Genomic DNA, 21745 nt, shown 5'->3' on the forward strand with positions numbered 1-21745 from the left:
TTGCATAATTTGATTCTCACTGCAAAAAAATGATCTGCCCTGTGCCACTCATTGTGAGAACCCAATAGTAAGGGAGATTCGTGTCATGCAAGCTATGATGAAACAGGCCAGTGAGGTTTATAGCTTCTAAGATAAGATCCACTCATCTGATTTGATCTTTTGTGTGTTGAACTCAAAACTTACGGGCCACAAAATCTTTCCCGACAACTAGAGCAACTATTTCAGTGCCTTGCTGACAGGATGCCAGGTTCTCAATCCAATAAAAACCCAAAGTCCAGCTTTGGAACCATTCAGAGATTGAGTGCAAGAGGTTGGTGACACATTCACAATGCTTCTCTTGTCCACTCCATAATTCTAGGCCTTAACTTCCTGTAAGCAGCTGTAAAGATGCTAATGAGTCTTTGGGCCATAGCTTTTTTGTTGTCTGTAGTGTCTGAGAACCCAGTCCGGAGTGCCCCAGAGTACGCGATGGATGTACAGCGCCCAGCAAAATTTGCTCTTGAGCTCCGAATATTAAAAGGGAATCTCCCGAACAATTGCAGGGAAGAGAACCTTTTTCAATAAAAGGTTATTTCAGATTCCAGTGCGTGGGGAGTGTATGGGATAACTAATTATGGTAATTAATTCAGCTAAGCACAATGCATGCATTTAAACTAAAGGTCTTACGGGTTTGTGATGCATAATACAAAATAAAACCCTGTTGGGTGCTCCACTATAGATATTGGAACTACCGGAGGCAATAGGTGCATGCCTATGCCCTTAATTCAGATAATCCTACTCTGCCACACACTATTTTAATTAGAAAATTACTCAGTCAAATGAGGAATGTTCTATTTATATACAGCCCTTTCACCGAGGGCTAGACGGGTCCATTATGAGATATTTCTCACATTATAGACCATCAACAAGAAGGCACATAATGAGGGGTACAGCCCTTGGTGGCGGGCTATCACATGAAATCGTCGAACAGCGCTTTATTGGTGTCTGATCCTGTAGAAGAGGATTTCTTTCTATTATGGTGAGGGCCAAGACCATTAACGAGTTCATCAATAGGGCTAGCATTTTTGCCCACTCTGGCGCAAGTCTGATTATTCACAGAACAAATGCACACCTCACAACATTCATAAACAATGAAACATTGAAGCAAACAAAGACTCAGAGCCCTATACCTCATACACCTCACGCCTGTTTCATACTGCTCAACACTTCAAGTGCACACAGTAACTCTAAACCAAAATGTGCCAAGAAAACTACTCCACAAACTTGCCTAAACTTAGTTGCCACTTCTGGATGTCAGTGACACCTGTTCACCAGGTTTAAAACTCCCTAAAATAATGGATTCTGCAGTTCTTGCTATAACTGGCACATGCATACAGAAAAAAAACATTTTAAAAACTGTAATCCAATCGCTCAGCATCCAAAAGATTTGACAATTATGTATGAAACACGACATCCCCCTCACCCGCACATAAAAGACGAAGCTAGAGTTGCAGCTCTGTTTAATGATCTGTTTTCTGCATACCCTGCCTGCTAAAATTCTTGCCTTGATCTGCCTTGAAGCCAGCGAGCATTCCATACATGTCTGAAGATGAGCAAGCCAACAAAGAGAAAATGCAGGGCAGGAACAGAGGACTGCAGATGTGCGATTCAATTTTTAATTACTGAAATGCCTCGTGATAACGCCAGGCTGCTGGAAGAATATTAATCCATCAGTTTTCACGGTGCCTGTAACCTACTTTCAGCAATCACGCCGCACGTGTTAATTGAGATCTTGCAAGGGAGGCGAAGGGGGCGGGAAGAAAAATCATACATCAGACACCAGAGCACATCAAGGAGAAAGAAGAACACGCCACACGGAAGGTAGAACAGTCTGTTTTCTGTTTTATTACCGTATGTAATAAAGAGGTTTTTTTTTTCCTTTTCTTGCTTATTTTTTTACAACATACATTATTTGTGAATCAGATGTTAGGGACGTGAAGACGGAGAAAAAGTTGGTGACATCACGATATCTTACATTATTACACAAGTATGGGCCTGGATTTGTTGTATCTACAAGTGTATAGCAAGGGTGGAAACCAAAGGCACACTCAGGTGTATGGACGGACCCCACAGCGAAATGAGGGCGGGAGAGACCCGCACGAGTACAAAATGGGCTTCATAACATCAATCTAGTGGCCAATGATCTCTACATCCTACGAGTTTGATTTCTGTACAGAACTGTTACAGTGACAATACAAAGCGGCTGGATAGTGTGTTAGCAGTAAACAGGATGCCACGTTTTGTACTCAAGGGAGTCTGTTCGGGAGTGTATTCCCTAACCCATTATTCACTATTCTCATTCCATAGCCGGCAGGAAGAGTTAAAAAAAAAGTACAGCTTTGGAACGAAAATATTGAGCATTCAATGACCATCGTGTGTTAGCTAGAATGTCCGCCATGGAGAACACAGCTGAGGGAAAAGCCCGCCACTGATGACCCAATGGAGATGGTTCTCACATGACACGGTAACACAATTTAAAGCAGCAATAAAAAGGACATGCAGGCACCCTTGTTACACACTTTGGTCTAAACCATCCGAAACATCTACAGACCATCTATACATTAGCTGACCTCAAATGTGTCTTTTCAATCATCTTTTTAAAAAAACTTGGTAAAACAAATTAGGTATAAAAAAATCTTTAAAAAAGAAACCAAACAGTTTATTACTTAGATAAAAACTCAAGTTTCTACAGAATGCTGACACAGTTACTGCATTTGATTGAAAAATAAAATGTACTCTGTGGGCAGGAGCGATAATTGAAACTTGAAAATGGACATACACACACACACAGCTGAAGCTAGAAATGAATGATAATAGGGAACAATCAGATTGCCCAGGAGGATTTTTTGTGTGTCCACCTGGTTGTACATTTTGTTGTTGAAGTGTATAGTTATAGCAGGAACCCGCCTGCCTCAAACTATCTACTGTCATATTTCACAGAACTGTAAATGCACAGTGTGCAGCAGCTCAAAAGCGCGGTCTGTGCAGTTCAGTGCTCCAGTCATGGACAATGCTCCATTCCCAGCAGGACCACAAGACATGACGACAGTACATGGGTCATTATGTTGGCAGATGTGGATATCACCATACTGAAATGATATGAAAAGGCGTGAGATGGACTGCCTACCACAGTGGTGCTCCCCGCCACTGGCACAGCCCAAGAACAAAATTGGCACAAATCAAAAGAATGACTGGGCCAGAGGGCGTGGCTTATTGCCTGAATCCTGAATAACTTAGATCCATGATGATAACCACCAAATCCCTCTTGAAATCCCTAAATTCCAGTTCTTCCTTTTTTAGATTAGGAAAAGTGGGACAATAAATATTTGATTTATTGGAAAAAATACGAACTACAACTCACAAGTAAACACAACCGAAGGTGTAAGGCACAAAATTTACATGTGGAAGAAAACAGGCTATTCACAGATGTAGCCCCACGAAGAACCCTTGTGGTAAGACAAAAATTCTATGCACGGTAACCACTGGCATACTAATGAGCACACCCCATCGGTGGGTGTCGTCTGCCGTCTCACATGCAAAGTGAAATGGGATGGCACATTACAAACTGGTGCCGTCACAGAAAGTATTCATGATACTGACAAAGCCATGTTGAAAGCAATGAAGCATGTAGGTGCAAAAGTTAAGTCAAGAAGTCACCCTTTCCTTCTGGAACCCGAGGGATTATTTTGCCTTGATTTGCCTACTCTGCATATTAAGCTCAGTAGGAAAATGTAATGACAACTTTAAATAAATATTCCCCTTTCGAGAAAGAGGTCCGTCTTAAGTACGAGGAAGAGTGGTGGTAGGGTGAGGGGAGAACGTTTGGGTTATCAGAGAATCCAAACACAAAGTTCAGAATTCCAGCTTCAACTTAATTTACTCACTTAATTTATTGAAAAAAAGATCAATTACTCCAGTTAACGGGTATCATGTTAAATAGCTATTTGTTTCAAAGCATTTTCCAAAGAGCTGCGCCTAAGGTGATTTACAGTAGAGCCATTTCCTTAGGAAAATACCAAATAAATAATATGAGTTACTTTTGTTAACTGTCACATGTTAAAGAAGTAGGAAAGCAGAGATCTGACCTAGTCACGCCCAACATGGCATTTATCTGCTATAACCGAGTGGCTGTAACACTGATGGGCATTTCACAGTATCTGCACATAGTAAACTTCGGCCATCAAGCCCCAGTTAGCTTTATCAATGAAATATCTTGTCCATTTGAAAGTCTTTCTGTCTGCTCTTGTCTTCTCTCCTTCAGAGAACTCCCCCAGTCTAGAATTGCACCGTGCAGTCAGAAGGTGACAATTTAACATTCAACATTGTGCTTTTGGCTCATGGTTGCAATGTTTTCAAGTTTCTCTGTTTGAGTGAGGACTGCTGCCTTAGTCCTTAGTGCCCTGCAGTTGCAAAGGTCGACTGGGCATGGCAAAGCCTTGTTACAAAATATTCCACTTTTCCCAGCATCCTCAGTGTAACAGCAGCCAGCCTGTCCATCGGAATCTGGTGATGCAGCTGCAGAACACTGGCTTGTCGAGTAAACTCTGCTTATCTGACGCATTCCCCATTTTGACGGCGATTATGTACAAGCATCGTTGATGGATGTTGAAAGGGGTACAAATGTAGGCTTGGGTGGAACATCTGGCTTTATGGAAGGTGTACGTTTCAGCCCAGACCTGGGCAGCGAATTGTATGCACTGCTGATACTTGGCTGCCTAGAAACAGTCACAGCCTGCGCTTGAGGCTGGGCAGCACTGAAATGTATTGAGTCCACCCTCTGTGGAGCAGGTGGAGGGTTGTCTCCTCTGCCAAAGCTCTGATGCCTGGAGAGGTGAGAAGAATTGGAGGAGTTAGTATTGTTTCTTTTGAGCGTTGAAGCCTGATGGTTTCGAGTAAGCGAGTTCGTGGGGTAGCTCCTCTTGTAGTCCGAGCTATATGCAGCTGAGTGCATGTCCATCCTTTTGCCCGTGCCATTTTGGGACAATGAAGAAGCAGGTGGCCCCAGAGAAGCTTCCCTCTGGGGTACCTTTGGTGGCATGCTGTCCAGGTTCTCCACCAAATTTACCCCATGGTTTGGGCTTTTACTACTTAGGTGCTCTTTGATTGTTTTGTACTCAAGAGTGGCATTCTGATCTTCCATTGCCATTTGAGCCACATCACTTATCCTAGGCTGATCCACATACTCATGTTGATAACCTTGTTGCGGAATTGGAAGGACCACAACACTTGGAATATGGCTAGGAGATGCCCGAAGAGGCAAATCAGTTGGTATCACTGGTGACGCCATGGAAGGGATGTCTTTTGTGCATGCATTGATGAGATTTTGGTTTCTTTCCCACTCCCTGCTGCCACGGCCAGGTTTCTTCTTTTGCTGTAAAGTTGGGGTGGACTCTGGAGTTGGCAGAGCTGCCAAGTCTAGATGGTGCTGGTCGGCCTTGATCAGCATTCGGACTGTGCTGCCAGGGGTGGCAAGTTTCCCATTGTGCATCAGAGGCGTGAGGATGGTCTCCGGACGGGGCTCTTTGGAGTGACCATCCCCAAAGAGCCCACTTAGCTTGGTGACACTGGCCATGGAGCCCCTGCGTGAGTGATTCAAATCCTTCTCCTTTCGCTGGACCACATCTGGATCTCGTCTGCGATGGTCGCAGATGCAGTAAACAATGATTCCCGAGAAGACAGCCCCCATGACAAAAGCAAGAATGACAGCAATGGCCAACAGGGTGACGGGAACTAGTTGATCATGACCTTTCAGATAACTTTCACGTATCACTCCTGAAACACAACATTAAATATGGTTAAGAAACAAACCAAGAAAATGGATAGTCAATTAAAACAGTTACCTTTTTGTGATGGAAAAAAACAATTTTTGGGAAATGGATGTCTCCTAAAGTCATGGATTGTACTCTGGATGTGTATGAATTGAGATGACATACTTAAATAAAACTAGGTTTGATAGGAATGGGAGTTGCAGATATACTATCAATTTTTATTCCACCTGATCATGTTTAGGTCTCATTATTGACATGGGTACATTATATGACTTTGTCTTCACATTCTTGTTTGTTTTTGTCACGGTTTCATATATTGTGGTTTTGTCCGCATGGCACCTCTCTGCTTTTGTAGAGTAAAAGGCTGTGTAACAATGGCAGAATGAAAAAGCTAGCTGACTTTGGCCGGAATATGATCTAAACAGAGTGCATGCCTTATCGATCTTGCATGCAAGCGAATCACAGGGAGCCTCACCACAGTTACAAGTACTTACACATGTCAATTATTTCTCAATAAGACTTAACATTTAATGTTCCATTCTCTAACACAAACAAAAATATCCTTAACGTTAACCAAACAACGTACCTTTTTCTGAGGTTATGCACCATTCTTTCTTATTGGCAAAGAAGCACGCACAGTGTAGTTGAGGATTTTAATAACCGGTCCCTATCCCTATGTGTCTAAAGAACGGTTTTAGCGGCATGAACGTTTTTAAATTGTGACTGGTTCAGAACAGGTAACTTTAATATTTACGGCAGCTATAGAGATACTGCATTATGTTAGAAATTGATGTGACCTTCACTGTGTTTTTAAGATCTATTAATGATCGTGTGAGGCCGGATAGGAATTGCACTCAATTTTCAGGATCACACTTAGAAATCTGTAATGATTCATAACTTTACAGGATTGGAAACCAGCTGAGCTAATTGCTCCCAACGCATGTGGAAAATGGCATTAAAAGCAAACAAATATATAGTACACTGCATATCTTGCTATGCAAATACCAACCTTGCCGAAATCAGAATATAAAATAATAATAGAGGGCATAATTAATACTTACCTTGTTCACATTTTTAGAGGTGAGATTTAGCCTAACTTAATTTGAAAGGTACAGTATTTAAAACCTGTCGAGTCTCTTTTCCCTTTCCTATCTCCTTAGGTTATCCTTGTGGCTTCCAGGGCACTCCAAGAATATTTGCATGCCTGTGCCTTTTTTAACCAAAACTGTGGACTGATCTATGTTTCCAAAACCTTGCTGTTTTCTGTTCTAACGATAACTTATTTGCTACATAAGAACTGTTCAGGTAACTGGAGTGAAGACACCTAAATCTGTAATGGATTTTATTAAATCAATTTTACTAAAATTATTTTTGGTATTTTAGTAAAGTGAAGAAAAGTGATATTGTTTTTTGAAGGGGGCTTGCTATTGGTGCCTTCAAGGAGAATGTACTTAATAACTAGATAGGCTAGGCAAGCCATCAAAAGTAGAGAGTCCTTCAAAAGGACGACCTGGCATTTATGTACCACTCATTTGTTGTTTGAGGAAGACCACAGGATGAGTCGAGACAGTGAGCAAGAGACAAACAGGCAAGGGGAGTAGAAAAGAGAGAGCCAGTGAGGGAGAGGTGGAGTTGGAAAAATAAATGACAAGAGAGAGGAAAAAGAGTCAGTGAAGGGATATAGAAAATGATAGAGAAAGAAAGGCAAAAAAAGAGAACGGAAGCAATGGAGAGCGAAAGAGACAGAGAGAGAGAAAAGTTGGAGTAGAAAAAGAAAAAATGAAAAGTGAGAGAATGGGAGAGAGAGTGAAACATAGAGAGATGGACATAGAGAGAGGATGATCGGCAGGGAGGGGGTATACAAAGACAGAGGGAAAGAGGGTAATCGAAAACAAAAACATGGAAATGGGGAGTGGGCACAGGGACAGAGACAGTGGGGGAGACAGACATATACACAGAGATTCCCTTAGTCCATGACCTTTTAAAAGACCGTGGCTCAGTGGGACTCTAGGGTGGTCACTTAAGTGTTTTAAGCATACTATTTTCACATCTAAACAGCTTTGTACAAATTGGTCACTTTTAATTGTTTTAGAGTGCGCTGGTTCTCCCTATATAAAGGAAGATCACTCACAGAGCGCTTTAAGCCGTTTTGGCTATTCCAGATAGTTGTACAGCTCAGGTGAAACACCTCCTCTACCCGGCCAGCGGTTTCCTCCTTTGCTCGCTGAAGAAGGAGTTAAGGCCTGCGTTGTGTGAGAGGCAGTAACAGCAACACAAAGGCTGCAAGCAATGGAGAGAAAATGGACGGCGCCACCTCACTGCGTGGCTTATTCTAGCAATTGTGCACAGAGACACCAAGCATTGGGTAAAGTCAGCATTGCCTGCAGCACATTCCTGGGCTTCTGAAGATGGCTATGGGCTATCTTCTTCCCCTGATGGCAGGACGCGCTAAGTTTCTCTTACTGTGCATCTTCTCATGTTTTTGTCTGGCATTGCAATCCTACGTTGCTGATGGGGAGTTATGAAGTTTGATTGACTCACATTTGATTGATTAACTAAGAATTGCTGCCAGTCACTTTTAGATGACTTCTCATACCTATGTCATTTGGCGCTGCAGTGCTCTAAACATCAGCATATAGATACGTGTTACTGACTGGTGTCTGCCATTTTGTAAAAAGCTGCACTATCCTCACATGGTCTTATGTAAGCAAGACAATTTAAGAGAGAAATGTTGATGTCTTTTCAGAATCTTTCTGGATGATTTTGAGTGCCACTCCAGGATGCGATGAGAGACTTTAAGAATACTAACCTCTAAGGAATGACATTTCTCATATATATATCATATGTGTATGTGGCAATCAATAAGTGGAATAGGACATATCTATGTGTGGGTTTTTGTAGGTCCCCTATTTAGTACTGAAAACAATCAGATGAATTGTTTTCACATTTTTATATAAGAGACAGTGCCCGTCACTCACTTATTTAGACCTGCTTTAGTGTATTGGATTGGTCTATTGTGGTAACGTGTCTGTGATAGAATATAGAGTCACATCACGAGATTTATTCAGAGAATCAGGAGGTAAATTCACTATTAAATAGTTCCTTCTGAAGCACCCTTGTGTGGCTAGAGCCCGGGATGATGATACTAGTTCATGTATTATGGACCCATTTCAGAAAAACAAAGAGGCATAAAGCCTAAAAGTCAAGAACAGCCTTCCAGGGATATGTATTATGATACAGTAACTATCGAGCTTATGCATCAGGGGAGCTGTGCTACAAGGACCCATTTTACTATGTCCAGAAGATGGATTCTAATTCTGGTTTTTGGGTTGGTTTTTCAACCTAATCAAGCCATAACAATCATGATAAAGACATACTATCAGGCTGTTCAATCACCTGGTAGGTTGGCTCAATGCTTGTGGTCTGGCCACGGGACATCAGCGCTGGAGTGTCCCTGCCCTGTCTACTGGGTCATCGCTCAGGGGTATTTAGAGCTAGATGAAGGTTTAACATGGGTGAATGTTGGGCAGATGGATGGGGTCCCACAGCCCAGAGAACATCTTTGCTGCACATCCTTGCTAGGCCCTTATCTCCAAGTGTTTTACTCCCCGGTGGAACCTTGAAGCTTCAAATACAGGCCTCATGGATCCTGAGGGGGCGGAAGAAGCTAGTAGTTTCAGGAGCAGTGGTGCCCCCTTCACAAAATCTAGGTGAACTGAGGAAGAAAAGGTGCTACGTTTTCAGAGAGGCTCGCTATAATAAAAAACTCTAACTATTGCGCAGCTCTCCCTGGTTTGTAGCTTGCCCAATCTCTCCCCCAGGTAGGCATCCACAGGTCAGGCATCTTGCACATCGGTGCAGGTGTAATCTCTACAGCCAGGATGCGGAGTCTTCACTTTTGAATGGTTTGGGTTCAGCCTGATCCCAGGTTTGGGTTCAGGCTGATCTCTTCCTCAGCCTGAACCCAAACCCACCCTCAGAGGAACACTCGTCTACAGACCTCCCGGACCACAGTTCAGTGACACCATCGCCGACCTCGTCAGCACCCACGCCCTCGCTTCCACGGACTACATCCTCCTCGGGGACCTGAACTTCCACCTCGAGAACAACAACAACGCCAACTCCACCGCCCTGATCGACAACCTCGCCAACCTCGGACTCAAACAGCTCGTGACGACACCCACCCACGGCGCTGGACACACGCTGGACCCCATCTTCTCCACATGCCTCCACGTCTCCTTCAACCACACCACCGAACCCCACAGGACCGACCACAGGTGCGTCCACTTCACCTTCAGGAAACCCACCACACACCACCGCACCCAACAGCTGCCACGCCGCTGCTGGGGCAAGGTCACCAAGGACCAACTGACTACCACCCTCGCCCTGAGACCACCGCCGACCCCACCGACCCAGACACTGCCGCAACCAACCTCAAACAGTGGATCAACGACTGCGCCAACACCCTCGCCCCACTTTAGACCTCCACAACCAACCACACCAACAAGAAAGCCGCCTGGTTCACCGAAGACCTCCGGATATCCAAGCGCACCTGTCGGAAGCTGGAGAAGAAATGGCTCCACGACCGAACACCTGATAGCCACACAGCCCACAAGAGCGCCACCCGCAGACACCACCAACTCATCAGGACCGCCAAGAGGACCGCCTTCAAGGACCGCTTAGACAACAACGCACACAACACCAAAGAGCTCTTCAGCATCGTGAAAGAACTCTCCAACCCCAGCGCCAACACCAACGACTTCCCACCATCACAAGTCCTATGCGACTCCCTGGCCACCTTCTTTCACCGCAAGATCACCGACATCCACAACAGCTTCAACTCCGACACCCCCCGCACCCAAAAACCAAGTCCACCACCCCGCGACCACCACCCACACCAGCCGCCTGACCGCCTGGTCCAACATCAGTGACGAAGACACCATCAAAACCATGAACTCCGGATCCCCATCTGACCCCTGCCCTCACCACGTCTTCAACAAAGCCAGCACAATCATCGCGCCCCACATCCGAAAAACAATCAACAGCTCCTTCGAGACAGCAACCTTCCCGGAAAGCTGGAAGCACGCCGAGATCAACGCCCTTCTGAAGAAGCCCAAGGCGGATCCCAAGGATCTCAAGAACTTCCGGCCCATCTCCCTGCTCCCGTTCCCGGCAAAAGTGACAGAGAAGATCGTCAACAAACAGCTAACCCGCTACCTCGAAGACAACATCCTGGACCCTTTCCAATCCGGTTTTCGCAGCAACATCAGCACCGAGACCGCCCTCATCGCCGCCACTGACGACATCAGGATCCTGATGGACAAAGGAGAAACAGCCGCCCTCATCCTCCTGGACCTATCAGCAGCCTTTGACACAGTCTGCCACCGCACCCTATCAGCACGACTCCATGACGCTGGAATTTAATGGAAGGCCCTGGCCTGGACCACATCCTTCCTCTCAGGCAGAACCCAGAGCATCCGCCTCCCACCCTTTCGCTCGAAATCCACTGAGATCATCTGCGGCGTCCCACAGGGATCCTCCCTCAGCCCGACGCTGTTCAATATCTACATGGCACCACTCGCCCACGTCGCACGACAACATAACCTCAACATCATCTCCTACGCCGACGACACCCAGCTGATCATATCCCATGCCGAAGACCCCCACACCGCCAAAGGCAACCTCCACATAGGAATGAAGGTCGTAGCCGACTGGATGAAGGACAGCAGACTGAAGCGGAACTCAGACAAGACTGAGGCCCTCATTCTCGGACCCACCCCATCAGCCTGGGACGACGCTTGGTGGCCCACATCGCTACGCACAGCCCCGGAATCCACAGACCATGCACGCAACCTGGGGGTCATCCTCGACTCCACCCTCTCTCCATGACCAGGCAAGTCAACGCCGTCTCCGTGTCCTGCTTCAACACCTTTCGCATGCTCCGCAGGATCTTCAAATGGATCCCTCCCGACAAGAGGAAAACCTTCACCCAGGCGCTCATCACCAGCAGACTCGACTACGGGAACGCCCTCTACTCACAAACAACAACCAAGCTACTGAGACGACTATAACGAATCTAGAACGCCTCGGCATGACTGATCCTCAACGTCTCCCGACGCAGCCACATCACTCCCCACCTGAGAGGCCTGCACTGGCTCCCCGTCAACAAGAGGATCACCTTCAAACTCCTCAATCATGCACACAAAGCCATACACAACACCGGATCTAGATACCTCAACAACCGACTCAGCTTCCACACCCCCACCCGAAGCCTCCGCTCAGCCAACCTCGCCCTTGCCACAGTTCCTCATATCCGGTAAACCACCACCGGGGGCAGATCCTTCTCCTACCTCGCCGCCAAGACCTGGAACGCTCTCCCCACCAGCCTACGACAGACTCAGGACCTGCTGGCCTTCAGAAAACTCCTCAAGACCTGGCTCTTCGATCAGTAGCGGCCCCCCCTCCCCCCAGCACCTTGAGACCCTCACGGGTATGTAGTGCGCTCTATAAATTGATTGATTGATTGATTGAGTTTTGACTTTATTGAGTTTCCAGTTAAGGCATGTAATGAGCTGCCAGAATCGGTTCTCTCTATGCTCCTCTTGGCACGGACGGCACACACGTGTGTGAATCAGCTGCGGGGACCAGTTGTATGCTAATACGCTTTATGACTGAGGCTTAGGTACGTATCAAGCAATAGCTGTAACTCAGAGGTGCATGGGACTTCTTACATCCATTAGCTGTACTGCCCTTTACTAAGTGCAGGAGTAAGCTGCACAGAGCTTCTTATTTCTTTTAATCTGGGCTAGTAATGTAGGTCCATTCTTGGTGAGACTTATGCATACAGGACCCTAAGCATCACATGTGCACTGTGTGATCTTGTGCACTTTACTGGCCCTCCCTGTGCCTCAGTTACATTCCATCGGGAACACTCCAATGAAAGGTCACCAGTTAAAACTGCATGGACATATGAAAGAAATCACATCAAGTCCGAAAGGCTCGTCCCTAGCCAAGGAATACAGTAATCTCCGCGGGAGTGCTTTAGACCATCGCATAAACGTCTCTCTTGAATCCAACCCCGCTTTCAAACTGTGAAAAAGTAATATTTTTTCAACAGCCCACATACCAATCTCTACAGCAGGCATATATGCAACACACTCAGGGGATATTTGCACACCTGCAGATGGAATTACGTGGCTCGGATAAAAGACTATTTTCGGGAAATGTTAAACAACAAACCTTGCTCAATCCGGTCCAGTTTTGATTTGTTTTAATTATGTCAGGGGCATGGCATCTCAGACACAACAACAATACTCCCATCACCGTGTGCTTTCTGCGCCGGAGCATCAAAGGCCACGGGAGGCGCTCAAGGCTATAATCTGGGGGCATTCTCAGACCAAACACGCAGGCTGCAGGAGGAAGGACGTATCGTGATGGGCTCTTTTGAACAGGGAACCGAGCGCTGCTGTAAGTTTTGATGTTTCACACAGCTTTATCTTTCTATCAAGTTCACAAGCCGGCTGGAAACGTGGCTCATTGTTTCAGAGAAGCCACAAAGCGACAGATGTGTCGGCCTCGGCAGTGCGGTGACTGGAGGGAGGCATCTGTTGAAAGCAGACTCTGGGAGCACAGGGTCCCAAGCAAAATCCTCGCAGTACTTTTCCAATTTACAGGCAACCCACCCGTAGCACAGAACAGCAGGAAGGTGCTGTTTCAAGTCAGGCTGAAGTAAGACCTAACTCAGCACTTGAACATGTGCTAACATTAGGCCGCAATGCACAAAGTGAGCAAGTGCAAGCACAGAGCCTGAACCTCTCGGAGGACCTGGGACTTCTCTCGCCAATAAACACATTATAAAAGTCAAACGTATAATTCCACAGCACAGTGTTCTGAATATATTGGCTAACAGGTGTATTTTTTACTGGCAGGCATGTAGGGAAACCTGTGAAATACCCTAATATTTCAGCCTATTGCACAGTATAGGGTGGCATTATTTGTTGCCCCTGTAAATTATGTTTGTTTTCAGCGACACGGACATACTTTGCTGCGGTTGAATGGACCCCTCAGCCCAAGTCCAGAATCATCTGTGTCTGCCAGCCACCAGGGTTTTCCCCGCACCTACAGTGACCAGTCCGGCTCTTTGCTTGCTCGTGCAGTAAAACAATAAGAAATGTTCAGATGCTGTATAGACAGTGGCCACAATAAAAATGACCCAAAGTCATCAATAACACAGTTTGTCAGTCATGGCTACTTCTCCCTGCTCCACTTCCCGTCTTTATGGGGAAATGGCATGATTACTTGAAAGGAACCCATACAACATGCTAATGAGAAAGCAGCAGCCAAGGTCCCTCTATTGCACGTGGCTTCAGCATACAACTGACATATGTGGAAGAGCTCTAGAGGCCCAGAGCTCAAGAGCTGTGCTGAATGTACCAGTCTATGCTGCTAAGAGTGCCATACACCCATGAAAATAAGTACATTGCATTCACCTCTGTAAAGCAGAACAGGCTCCTACTGAGATACTACTGACGAGAACCATCCTAAGTATCAAGTGCAGCGACGCCTTGCAGCCTCCTCGTCTAGTCTCACCCAGCCATATACACAGTCCTCCCTGCGATTCCCATCACGCGAATCTTTGACTATTGAAGGGTTAATGTACAGAAGGGACACGTGTGTCTGTGTGATGTGAGGGACGAGGGAAGAGGACATCTTATAGTTTCAGCTGAATGAAAGCACAGATTAACATTAAGCTGGCAAGGTCCTTCTGATCTGATAATGACAGTGTAGTTATGCAAGTGTAAGCACAGTGCCATTACCATTTGATTTCAACACCCATAGGTGTGATAGAACAACATAGATTTTAATTAGCAAGTGGCGTGGCGAGGGCACCGACGGACAGAGGCGAAGCTTTGCAGAGTTTACTACAGCTCTCAGGTCCTCATTCCACACAGCTGCTCTGCCTTCCAAAATCAAAAACAGCCTTTATTCACAGTGCAAGAATGTCTTTAACTCAAGGGAACTATAGATTGCTTCAAAAGGAGAATATCCACTGTTTGGGGTATTATACAGAATAAAGTACCCCCATGAAAAGTATTTTTAAAAAACTAAGTGCCCTTGAAGTTTTGTAACTGTGCAAGCAGCCTATGACATGTTATATTACATGTCATAATACTCCTTCAAGGCAAACAGTATCCTTAGACTCAGAATCACTCAACTAACTACATTTATGATAGGCAAGTTAGGAAGTTGCCATTGCCCACGCCCAGCTCCCATTACTCCAGCAGGGATGAACAAACACCCAGAAGGACGTGGCTATGTCAGCCATCCATGCCCTCGATCAGTGTCAAGAGACCCGAGGATCCCGTGGGGGACCTACCTTACTTGGATAAACAAGTGCAATCATAGGCTGGTGCCCCACAGTCAGCGGGAGGTATGAGACTTCCAAGAGGAGGCTCTGAAGCGCATGCGAGGAGGTCTCAGGATTTGTGCATATGTGTTCGGAGGACCAGCCCCAGCAGTGGTAACTAAGAACCCGACAAGGGTGGGTGCATCCTGTGACTGTACCTCCACCCTTTGAAGCCTTCTTGAACATTTAAAGAGTTGGCCCGGCACACATGAAGGAGTGGAGTCATCTGCACCAAAGTGCCTGTCAGCAGGGGCGGCCTTAGGCATGTGCAAGCTGTGCTCCTGCACAGGGCCACCAAACCCCAGGGGCCACCACACCAACATATATCCTAAATATAATAATCCTCTGAGGATGGATACATATTTGCGCGGCGGCCCCTGGCAGGGATTTGGCGCCCTCCGGCTCTGTTCCACTTCCAAACACCTTCCTGAGTTCCGGGGGGGGGGCTCCACCCCGCCCGGACCCCCTCTTCCGGGGCCCCCTAATACACTCCCTGCCCAGGGCCGCCATGAGCCTAGAGCCGCCCCTGCTGTCAGCACCCAGAATCACTCAGAATTCACGCGTGGGAATATGAATCTTCTTGATTTTTTGGGGCGGACAGTCCTGATGTTTGGATGGTGCAGTAGTTGTGCACCTAGTTTTCTTTCTAGTCTTGGACTGTGCACTTTGTAAAGCACTTCTGAATTTTGTTTATGACATCACTTTCCTAGGGCGCACAGGTAAGCAGGACGCCATCACTCATAGTTGGACCTGAAGCGGCAAGATACAGCTAACAAGTTCTAAAGAACTTTTAAACATAGTCTTAGACAAATAAAAACCAGCTGCCACTTAATTAGGCTTGTGTACTCGGAGAACTTTCACTGCAATTATAATGTAGTGTGTTTCAAAATTAAGTGTGACGTGCTAGCAGGCTCTTCTAGCAAGGCGCCTAGTCATTATAAAAGCACTACTTCAAACTTTAAATAAACACAACTGTTACTTTAGTTTATGAAGGATTCTTTTCTTAAAAATCAGCACTGAACAAAACAGAACTATTTACAAAAGTGCAGCTTGTGTGCAGAACCGGTGACAAAATTAGGACTTTCAGCATCCAGAGCCACTTTGGGATTTTGGCCCCTAATTTTCTGTCCTGGAAAACCCAGGACCCTACACATGGCTGTACCAACAGGCTGTGCGATAGGCTATATCACACATTTCATGGATGTCTTTTTTTTTAGCTCCAAATGTGGGACATCTGTGTAGATTGCTGCATAAAACAACTGCTTCTCTGACAACTTTCTGCAAACCTAAGTAACATTTCTTCCTGCAGTGTGGCTTAATGACATGCATCACATAGGCCATTGCCAGAACAAACGGCTGATTTAGCTTAGTGTTTGGTAAATATTTGATCCGTTAATGCAGTGCTATTAGTAAATGAGACATAAAAACAACTGAGCTCAGAATGCTATGCTCTAGGCTTTCCTGCTTACCAGGCCATTCTGTTGACGGAAGCTCCAGTGGGACATGAGCAGGACTCAGGTTAGGAGACCCTAAAGACAGAGTGTTCTGCTGGACATGGCGTTTACTGGAGCTCTTGGGTGAACGTCTGAATGTGTTAGTGCTTTGCACAACATGTTGCATCATCTTGCTTAATGGGTTCAGCCTACTTTCGGGTTCTGCTTTAATCCAGACACCTGCCATCATAGGGTAACTCCAGGGAAGTTGCTCCTGATGGAGGATTTTGCTGCCATGCGGCTCCTTGGGCTGCGTTTCTCTCATTCTCTTGCGTCAGAATGGTACAAGGAGGACAGCAAAATGGTTCAATATATGAGAGCTATCAGCACTTTTACGCTTGTGAACTCCCCTCCTCGCTAGAAGTAACCACTGATGATTAACAAGTAACGAGTCACCCTACAAATAAATGTGCACTGAGCAGCTTACAGTTCCATAGAGATAGGCTCCTAGTATGATTTGAATGTTGCGATGCTGCATACATTCATGTGATGTCAAAGAGAGGATAGCCAATGAATGCGGCCTACAAAAACACAAGGGCATGGCCATTTCTGCTGCTGGGAGTGAGTTGGAAGTGCCGAGCTTTACCTCTGTGTTGCCGTGTACTCGCCCCAGGGACAACTAGGATAGTATGCGTGCTGGTCGCAGGCACTTACTTGTATGATCCCCACTCCAGGATGGAAGTTTCTTGCTTGATATATGCCATCTCCCAGCAAGATGGACTTTCTAGATGCACTGTTGATGGGATTAGAGTGGACTAGAGAGATAATTCATTGAAAGGGTGACAATCCGATGCCTCGTGCCACCAGCAAGAACTTAGGTCAGAAACACAAACAAAGACTAACTACTGATCAGGACTGGCTGCATTGCCCCAACCCTTTTTTTCTGACTATAGGTGATAGTCAGGTGGGAGTTCTATCCATGTAATAAAGAACAAGTAATCTGGGTCTACCAAACACGACAGGCAAGGCTGACAGTTCAGTAATCCCATCGAGGATACTATGTTAGTGAAGACACCTGTGGACCTAGCACACGCGATGGAGGAGAATATTTGTCCACAACCTAAAACCACATTATTTATGGGGATTACTCTGAAGACTGGAGCCTAATTGGCTTGTTTAGATGTATCGTCAATTGTATATTTATGGTTTATGTAATGAGTTAACTGTGTGTGGGCCTTCATTTGACTAAGCCCTACCTCTCTCTGGTTAATGATTGCTTGGCCGGCTGCAGTCGAGGCTTTGGCACCAGTACCTTGTTTGTTTAGGGCCACTCGTCTGATAGCTGAGGGCTGCTTGAGTATATTTAGGTGTTCATATTTCTCCATTTTAGTATCTCCTAAGGTAAAAACATGGTTCTAAAAGTGAGGTATGCTGTGTGCAGGACACCACCTCTGAGTCGGCTCCTCCCTCCATGTCAGTGAGAGAGCGCAAACTGATATAAATATATGAGTACATCACACTTACCTATAGAGAGCATAATTCATGATGAGAAATGCCATGAGTGCTAATAGTATTTGAAATTATATTCTAAATGTATAGCTAATATAGAGATTTAAGTAGAAGTGGAACTAATACAGAAATGTGTGACATTATATGATTTTATTAGACGTGATTATTTTGAATCTATGTCGTGTAGCTGTTAACACATAAGATGGTCTGTGGTAAAACGCAGAACGTGGTAGGCCTCAGGGCCAGAGTTGGAGCTAAAAGGGAAGGTGTTTCTTTTCACGACACAGATGGTTTAACGTTTTTGGTCATTGCATTAATGGGCCATGATTTAGAGTAATGTTTTCCAAATAATAGAATAAGAGTTTTAACATGCTTTAATTAAATGAAGAAATTGAATGCTATAATCATAATGTGAAATATTGTAGGCCTGAAATGTTTTAGCAGTGATTTACACGTACATGTCTGGGCTGAGAAATGTTGCAAGCCTTTTTAGAAGTCTATGAGAGTTGGGTTCTTGGCGGCAGATATCTGTCTGCAACAGGAAAGGGGGGATCCAATTATAAGTGAATGAATAGAGGTCTGTTCAGTAGACGGCCCAGACATGGAGGAGGGTTCTGGAATGTTTAAGGGGTATCAGCGGGCCGGAGAAGAGACTGAGAAGCAAGGTCAACTCTAACGTCTGAGGCCCAATACAAAGCATCATGGAAAAAGCCTGAAGTTGCACCACGTGAGAGGCGTTTCGCAAGGGGCGTCTCAAATGTTGTTGACTGTTTTGTATTAGGGACAGCACCCCTGGGTGGAGTAGAGCAGAGACCTGAGGACCCTTTAGAGAGCGGATGGGTAGGCAGTGAGGGGTCATGACTGGAGAACTTTAGGTTTTCACCAAGAGACTTAGAGTGGGTGACTTCCCTTGGGGGTCATTCATTGCTGACACCTTTGTTAGGTTGGGATTTGGTTAAGTAGGGATACCATCTAGAACAGGGTAGGGACGCCTAACCTGTGTTTGTTTTCCTCCAACCTAAATGAAGGAGCGATATGCGTCTATGCTTATAGCTTTGCTATTTTTAGAACTTGTGTTAGTCATTTCTGTTGCTCGTCTGAGGGCTTTTCGAGAGCACATGTATGTAATTGGACCTGTGTATCTCGTGAATCTCATTCTGAGATGCTTGTATTTGCAGCTCATTATATCTTTACAATAAACTTTTGAAACCTAGAAGTTGTCCGTGATCTTTGAGAGTAGAGTCCTTTCTTGGGTGAACTAATTTGCAGATAGGTGTACTGTTTCCTTCCAAGACAGGCAATAAAGGTTCAGTCGACCAGATCGAGGTTTGGATCAATAGATATAAGGTATCGATCAAAATCTCGCCCTTTCAGTTGGTAGCTATAGAGGATGGTTGCCTTCTTGAGGACGGTGACCTAGGCCAGGTTAGCTTACCCCAAGGCCCCTAGAAATCGATGATCGGAAGAACAGCCCGCAGATGAAGATCCGGATGACGTGAGACAGAAAAAGCAGCAGTATCAGAGAGAGTGAGTATAAAGGGTTATGCGTGTTAGATTGCGGTGTTTTTGTATTGTATCTATGTTGTAATGTTTGGCGGAGTTGAATGTCTGTAGAGTGACTGTGGAACAGGTTGTGAGCGCGCGCAACCGGTGGAAATCTTAAGTTCAAGGAGAGCTTAAGTGGTTCGGGTGTATCGGACACCCAGAGTAATTGTCAACTAGTGTGAAGGGGGTCATGAGGTACCATTGATCACCCGAGAGACCGAGATAGGGGGAACGTAAGAGTGAGTGCGTGAGTAACGGACGCTGGTCGGAAGTTACTGTGTGTGTAAGTAACCTATCAGAAAGACGATAGACATCTCGTCAGTTGTGTTGACAATTACAGATAGACTGTGGACGTACAGTCGAGAGAAGTGACCGCTTGGTCGGAAGTAATCATTTTTCAGTGTATGAATGGGACGCATGCATAACCGGGAGACGAGTTGAGAAAGGAGGGGTGCTGCTGCGAAGCGGAGAAAAGAGACGTCAGGTGGTGTCGCGCAGTGATTGGATGACCGGAGAAAGACCGCGCTGTGATAGGCCAGCTAGCGAACACGTCATACAGGGTCGCGACGTGATTGGCCAACAGGAGAAAGACCGCGCTGTGATAGGCCAAGCTAGCAAAGCCGCGACAGGATTGGTGGATTGTCATCAGGAAGTAAACAGAGTAGCGAGGCTGAATTTTGTGCGCATAATTATGAAGTGTTTTAAATGGTTGAAAGCGCTGTTTAAGAAAGAGAGGCGAGGATCGTATGAAGGGGAAGAAGCCCCGCCGGAGGGTACGCCAGCTCGTTACATGGCAGTAAACGTTGGGTTGCATACGATCCTTTGGATATCAGAGTGGAGTAAGATTACTGAAGGAAATGAGGAACTGACGTTCCCGAAGTACGGGACGTTCAGATTAGAGGTGTTACATAGATTGAAATCAGTCATGACCTCAAAGAGACCCTTGCCTAGACCAACCCAGTTTGAAGCCCTTGAGGCATGGCTTAGGGCAGCGCATGAAAGGAATATGAACAGACGACAAGAAAGGGTGAAACGCTCGGTAAGGACAGTACAGGATGCCAGGTGGGATGCGGATGCTAAAAGATGGAGAGTGCATAATTTGGAAATAAATAAACTGTACCCAGTGTTAGAGGCGCCAGTAAATAAAAGCCCCATAGAAGAAGATGACGAGAGCGAAACAGAGGACAGCCTGATAAACAGATTACTGACAGACAGGCCACCCCCGTATAATAGAGCAGGGGGAGAGGTCGAGAATACTGAAGGAGAAAAGGGGGGCAATGCAGGAGAGCATAGACCGCTTCCCAGTTCAGAGTGGGATCCTGAGCCAAAGAAAGAGTTGCTCCAGCCTAGTCAGGTGCAACAGGTAGTCGGTAGGTTTGTGGTACAAAGAGCGCCGGAAACGGAAAGCGCCACATCCTACCCATTACCAGATGCACTACAGGTACCTGTTACCATAGGTCCTATAATATCGATATATGACCAAGAGAGAGCAAGAGGGGAAGAACGGAAACGGAAAGACAGAGAAAGAGCAGAGCAGGCAAGGAGGAACGATACCACTAATTCCCCAAGTCAGATGCCGATACCCAGAGAGTGGAGCACCCCGATGCACACAGCAGGGGACCCAGGAGGAGATCCTGGGGGCCCTAGATGGCCAATGGATCTGAGGGGATCTGGACGAAAATCCTTTCAAGAGCTAAATGAGTACATGAAGCAGTGGGACGAGGCAGTGAAGGCTCAAAAGTGCATCAATGCTGCAGAAGCAGAAAGGGAAAGTCAGGACAGCAGAGCACGAACTCACTGCGGGGCTGGGGAGAGTAGCCCGGAGTGGGACTGTAGAGGGAGTAGGGGAGTCACCCATTGGGCCCGGAATGGAGGTAGAACAGACCTGGAAAACGGGGGCCCCGGGAGTGAAGGGGTGGCGTGCCCAATACTCAGTGAAGGGGAGAGGAGAGCGCAAGAGTACAGGAACAGCTTTAAGTGTCCACACTGTGTGCCTGGCACCAGAGAACAGAATGGGAGTTGTGAGAGGTCGCACCATAGTCCCT

General features: G+C 46.1%; 1 protein-coding gene across 5 annotated transcripts in view; it reads right to left on the reverse strand.

The window, feature by feature from the left end:
- The window catches only part of SEMA6A (semaphorin 6A), a 325611-nt gene that overhangs the window by 110336 nt on the left and 193530 nt on the right, over positions 1–21745 (reverse strand). For 2 of the 5 annotated variants that reach the window (XM_078675546.1, XM_078675547.1), the window contains one exon: positions 1862–5811. The exons of 2 other annotated variants lie outside the window; for them this stretch is intronic. In XM_078675546.1, coding sequence (XP_078531672.1) covers positions 4619–5811 — 1193 coding nt within the window. In that variant the 3' untranslated portion in view covers positions 1862–4618. Of the gene's footprint in view, positions 1–1861; positions 5812–21745 lie in introns of those variants that run through there. One more of the 5 variants, XM_078675551.1, reaches the window with a different exon arrangement.

The sequence above is a fragment of the Lissotriton helveticus genome, chromosome 2_1 (assembly GCF_964261635.1).
Source record: "Lissotriton helveticus chromosome 2_1, aLisHel1.1, whole genome shotgun sequence".
NCBI lineage: Eukaryota > Metazoa > Chordata > Amphibia > Caudata > Salamandridae > Lissotriton > Lissotriton helveticus.